A 6,328-nucleotide genomic window follows, 5' to 3' on the forward strand; every position below is an offset into this window, starting at 1 on the left:
CCCCCCCCCCCCCCCCCCCCCCCCCCGCCATTGCTCACATCCCGTCTGACACACATTACAGCTCCAGACAGACAGAGACGCTCGGTAGTGTTGTTTCACTCCAAGAACAGTCCTATGATTACAGGGAGAGGCAATTACAAGAGGAAAAACACCCCAAGCAAGCAAGCAAGCAAGCCCCAAACCCCCCCCCCCCACCCCAAAAAAATAAAAAAACACAACAACAACAACGCAAGGAGGAATGCCAAAGGAGTCCATTTGGAGGATCAGAGAACAGATGCTTGATAAATGGCTTGTCTTTCTTTCTGGCAGGGAGTACAACAAGGGATTGCGCAAATCTTAAGAAAGAGTGTGTGTGGGGGGGGGGATAAACGCACATGTTGTGCAGATGTGACCTTTCTCTTAGTCACACGTTTCAGGTCATTGATAAAAATCTGAAAATATGGGTTAGGAAAAGGTCATGAGCTTTAAGGGTGACGTTCACATTTTCACACCAAAACACATCAGACGAACAGATTTGTGGGGTTTGCCAGGATTGATTGATGTAAGAGAATATTTGCAGTGGCCATTGACTCCATGAATGTTTGAGTGACTTGAGCTCCAGTCAAACCGCTGAGTGGTTGCTTAACTCATTCACTCCCAAAGACGTTTTTAAACGTCTTTTCAGACTTGGTCCAGAATTGGCTGGTGCTGAATGAGTTTTAATCATCTCGGTGACTGTGGCCAGTAAGATAAAACAATAAGTGATAATATTGTGTAAACATTGAAACAAAAGCCTTCATAATATAATGCTTTTGTGTGTAAAAAGACTGAAACCTTATGGTTGTTCATATTCTTCTGGAAGCGGTTTTGTTTTGTTTCGTTTTGTTTTGTTCCCCCCCACAGATTTGGGCTGCAATATTTTGTGTGAACTACTTCTAGCGTCCAATCTTTTCTGGACTGAGACAGCAGAAACTCAACACAACCTATTGGCAGGTTGAAGGTTTATTTTCGCCCCCACACGTTGAAAAGATAAGATGCATTACTACTTGCTTCTAAGATTGGTCTCTTCAGAGGCACTCAGTCACTGCCAACCGTTTTCTGAGCGGAGTTCAAAATATTGCCAGCCCATTTTAGCACGTTTTGTGCTTACTTTTCAAGGTCTGCGGAATATTCTGTTCTGCGACAATCTAAGCACTGACCCATCCAAAAGAAAGAGTAGATTATCTTCTTTCACCACAAATAAAAAAAATATGTGTCTGAGGTTTTTTGTAATCTGCAGCGGACATTGGGTTGTTTCAGCAAAACACCGGTTTCTTAAGGTCAAACATAAAAACACAAAATGAAACTCTCAAATACCAGATTTGCTGGAAAAAAAAAGTAAAGGCATTTTTGTGGAATCAGCATCAAAAATACATTGAGACACACATGAAGCCAATTCTAATTTCCTCATGAACGCAACACACAATTCCCACTACCTACCGCGACACATTATTTTTATAACGTACATGTACAAATAATTTTCAAGTGTGGGGTGCTTAAAGCTGTCCGACTTGCAACATGTTGGCATTTTTCTTCCTCATAACCGATGTGACAAGTTGAGACTCATTGCCTAATCTTTATCTTCTACTCAAAAGCTGTGTTTATCTCAAATCCAAAGCGATGCACAACGCCATCATGATCTTGATTCCATTAATGAGGAATTGCTCATCTTCAACACCTCACTTTGCTGTCTACGTTCAGTTTCTTTTTTCCTGATGTCAACTTACTTGTCGAAACTTTCATCATTCCACGGAAAATTCAACATTTGCTGTTTTAGTCATACTGTACTGACGTTTTTGATGATGCATTACTGCTACGTTACTATAAATTCCATTTCTTGTTCGACATTCTCTTTGCCTTTAATGGTAGTCCACAAAACAGCCAAAAGAGAAAGCGATCTATTTCAATGATGTTGAAGTTAATTGACAAGGCAGTTACAATATCATTCAAACAGTCCACTTGTGTTCAAATGTAAAGCTAGTTCGGACCATGAGGAGATCAATCATGACAAACCTGTGGAGTGAGAGAAACCATGGCCATTTTGCTGCATCCATCCTATAACAGTGTCTCAATCGTGACAACCCAAATGGACACAGGCTTATAGGATGGCCTGCAAGGGCGGGCATATGGTTCGTGTGGTTAGTGTGGCTGGCATTCAACAAAACAACATGTTATGTGGTTGCTCCGAGCAGGCCGCACTGGCCACGAGGATGACACGCGGGGATATATGCTGCGTTTTACTGGTGAGAGTCACAATAAACAAAGGCCGCAGAGGTTGACAAAAAACGTGTGAGTTTTATTGGCTAAATTCATGTGCTCCAGTGTTCATTTTTGAAGGGGCACTTGCATCGGATCTCATTAGACTGTGCGGTTGGTCGGTTCGTGTCAATTGGGAGATTTGTACGGTAGATCAGACTGTAGCCAGAGAAAACCGCAAAAGACCACCACGATGACTCGAAATATTACAAGGTGGGTGGTCCACCAAGAAAGAGGAGTTACAAAGCATTCACTGCCTTTGCAGATTTCCTCTTTCAGCGTTACTGCAGTGAAAATACCGAAGGGCCAGAAAAGGGTCCGAAAATTAGCGAATGAGCAGAAATGAAAGCGAGAGAAGGGCTGGTCAATGAGAGTGAGAATGAGAGGCTCATGCTTCATTGAATGTTGCGCCAAAGGGCCTGATTCTGCTGACCTGGTTTCTTTCACCACCACCAACAAAAAAAAAAAAGGCCATGCATTACCACACTGACAAAAACACCCATGCAAGCCCACACACAAGGTCCGTTGACATTTTACACGCCCGGTTAATCGGAGCTTGTGCTCAGCGGCAGTGTCGCACCAGCCCATTCAGACACATTTAACCCAGATTCCCTGAGCTACTGCTCTGAATACTCCTGACTACATGACTTCAAGTTCCATTTGGAAAGCTGTCAAGATAACACTGGACCGGATTAAACCACCATGTCATGTACTGAGAGGTTACAAAATTCATTGTAAAAAAAAAAAAAAAAAAAAATGCTATTCCTCAACTGCTAGGTTTGAATATTGAGCAAGACGTTTTAGAATTTGCTTGATGTCAATATATATAAACACTACCGGCATGTCACATTTTGATATACCCTAGGAATGTACTGTATGAAAATTTTCCACTGTCACATCGGCCCAACTTTACCCGGATTGTGATCCAAGTGTATTATATGTGGCTAAACTACTCTTGAGCGTCGTCCGGCTGCTTGCTTCAACATGCGGAAGCAGAGCCCGGAGTGTGGAAGAAAAACATTTCAGCTTCTGGACGCAGCAGTTTACACACACACACAACACAAACGTTGCCTGCCTTGCCACACGATTAGAAAATTCAACGTGCAGTCAAGTGTCGCTGATCAAAAGCAAACACACGTCTGTACTTTGACAAAACTCAACGCAGCTCTGCATTTACATTGCTGGAGTCACTCCTGCTAATTACTGGCACTGCTTCAAAGTGGTTCTTTTGCCCTGGAACTTCGGTCAGGATACTGTAGCTGATCATGTCGCTGGCAGAGAAACTCTGTAAGTAGTGGTAGTAATTATGCAAATCATCCCCAGTGTTGCATAACAGTGGGGCACGAGTGCCAAACATATTGTTCACAGGCGCATTTTCAGGAACATGCTGATAAAATCATTCATTGGCTTGCTTGTTTAATTCCACATGTAATGGATAGGCAGACAGTATGGATACCCAACAATTTGTACACAAATAATTAAAAGTCAATTTTATATTATTATTTCCCATTTAAGGCTTGAAGAACCAAGCAACCACAAAGCTCCTTTTTGATACACTGCAGTGCAAGCTTGTAATTTCGTATTGCAAATGACCCAACATGTGAATCCTTCACGTATACACTATTCAGTGTCATGATCTACATCAAAGACATTATTTTCTGATTTTTGAATAAGGAATACTGTATTGTTGTTTTTAGATATTATCTCCTTTTTAGATATTATCTCCTGGGCGGCGCCCTAACCTGAAAATATTCATCAATTTCCACGCTGGAAAAAAAACTGAACGTCCACTCTTGGTTGGCAATCAATTGTGCACTCCGCTGAGCTGTGTCCTACTGACACACTGACACGACAGTGAGGAGAATGAAGAGTGGAGTAGCGTGGAGTGGAGTGACCTTTCTTTATGGAAATCTCAAGAACAGACACACTCATACCGAGAAAGCGAGGGGAAAATGAATTTGCCCTCCACGCAAATCGAAACACGACTTTGTGTATTATATTGTGTTTCTTTTTTTTCATCAGATGAGATTACCCCTCCTCCCATCTATATGTCATGACAGTCTCCTTGCTATGAACCGTGACACACCCACTGGAGCCTACCTTCCTCATAAAATAGTCACATAATGGGGAAAAAAAAAGGTTGTAAATATAGCCTATTGGTTGCTCCGTGCTTTCCCTGCCTTGTCCCTTCCTCCATTTTCCAGATGTTACCTACTAACCTAAAACCAAGCCACAATTTATTTCATTCATCCTGAAGCACATCCGTACCACCACACTACGTGTTCGGTCACATAACAATCCATCGCACAGGTTAATGTAGAAATAAAAGAAAGCAAGTGAAACATATTAATCATCAAAAGACAGTGGATAGTCCCCGCACTCCCCACCCGCACCACCCGTCGAATCAATAAAGACGAAGCATTGCTGCACTGATGCCTGCACCGCATAGAAAGATGCCAGATGAATGTCAATGGCAGCTTCCGCACAGCTGGATGGAGGGCAGCGTTCTGCAGAGGATTTGAACTCATGACGTCCCCTCGAAATCACCTCCATTAAAAAGCTCAAGCCATTAGAGTGGGTCCACAAGCGCTAATGTGATTTTATCTTTTTATAATTTTATTTTACTAGCGTGTGACAATTCACACCGGCTCTTATTACTCACCGCCACTGCAGAGTGTCTGACAGCGTTGCATGCTGTCTGGCGTATCTCCGCCGCGCTCCCGGGCTTCAGCAGGTTCTTGGTGAATCTCCGGGTCGATTCGGACGCCATATCGTCATCCGAGCGGCCACGGGGTCCGTACAGTACGGTGAAACGTGCCACAATCCGACCTGCTCCCCCTCGCTGCCAACATGAGCAGACAGAGCCTTCTGTTTACGCACACACCGTAGTATGCACGCTGGGAAAACAGTTAGAACCCATGGAAAGAAGAACTTCTATATTTTAATTTCAAAATAAAACATGGCACCGACAGTGTCGTTACAACTACGTGCGAGGATTCATTAAACTCTTATTTTGTAGGTCCTACGGGATACGTAACTCATCCTTATTTTGTAACTTGGCGTAAAACGGAAAGGTAATTTTCACTATCACTTCTTCAAACAAATTGCATTTACCGCCGAAGTAAACGTTGATGAATCATTCTCACTGCGCACGCATTAAAGGCTTTTAAGACAGACCGATAAAATTTGAATTGAGAATACACTGGAGTCCATATTATCATAAATAGAAAATGTCAATCAGAAGTCAAGTCACGATCAGATAATAGCAATTACAACACGAGTCCACAGCGACACGCGGTGGCAGCGAATGCTTAAATAATTTGCATTATGTAATTAAAAACAAGCAAATTAAACAGACTGGAGAGCATGTAGAGCACTATTCGTGACTATATTTTTTATATTCACGTTTGTCGTTAATTGTGTGTTGTCTTGTGTCTGAAAACAACAGAAGTGTTGTGCCGCCCCCTGGTGTACAACAGCTGCACTGCAGTAGCACGATGGGTAATGCTCCCTTCAGTTCATTCGTCATTTACACCACACTTCAACTTCTTTGGAATTGAGGTTTGGAATTATGGGTGAACTTTTCGGTTGACAAAATCCAAGCAAATATTGTAGAAAATAAAAGTTATGAAGCATAGACTGGCAATTAATGTCAGAACTCGGGTGAATGTGTTTCAAGCGTTGCTGCAAATGAGAATGCAATATATCTGACACAGAAGATTTGCTTTTGCCACTGTTAGTCCTATCAAAGAGAGTTGAATCGACAACATTTCTGCATGTCGTGAGGTAAGGGGCAAGAATTGCAATGTTCTAACGCTCAAACCAAATGCCTAGTCCTAGTCCTTACAAAAACAGAGCGACTCGACTTCTGGATAGCAGAAATCATGGCTTGCTATATGTGTGGGAGGAAAACCCCCCCAGTGGTCTTTTAAACGGCTTCTTTTCTGGAATCCATCCAGGTTACTGCCGCTGCGGTGCAATTCATGTTTGCTCTTATAGTCCCTCAAGTCAACCAATCGTTTGGTTTTTGTATCATAAGTATGATTTTTGCTGT

General features: G+C 42.5%; 1 protein-coding gene across 1 annotated transcript in view; it reads right to left on the reverse strand.

The window, feature by feature from the left end:
- dock10 (dedicator of cytokinesis 10) overlaps positions 1 to 5,168 on the reverse strand; it is a 63,363-nt gene extending 58,195 nt beyond the window's left edge. Inside the window, exon 1 of the mRNA XM_019887615.1 lies at positions 4,937 to 5,168. Coding sequence (XP_019743174.1) covers positions 4,937 to 5,044 — 108 coding nt within the window. The 5' untranslated portion in view covers positions 5,045 to 5,168. The remainder of the gene's footprint in view (positions 1 to 4,936) is intronic.
- Between the last annotated feature and the right edge of the window lie 1,160 nt (positions 5,169 to 6,328).

The sequence above is a fragment of the Hippocampus comes genome, unplaced genomic scaffold, assembly GCF_001891065.2.
Source record: "Hippocampus comes isolate QL1 unplaced genomic scaffold, H_comes_QL1_v1.1 scaffold6, whole genome shotgun sequence".
Lineage (NCBI taxonomy): Eukaryota > Metazoa > Chordata > Actinopteri > Syngnathiformes > Syngnathidae > Hippocampus > Hippocampus comes.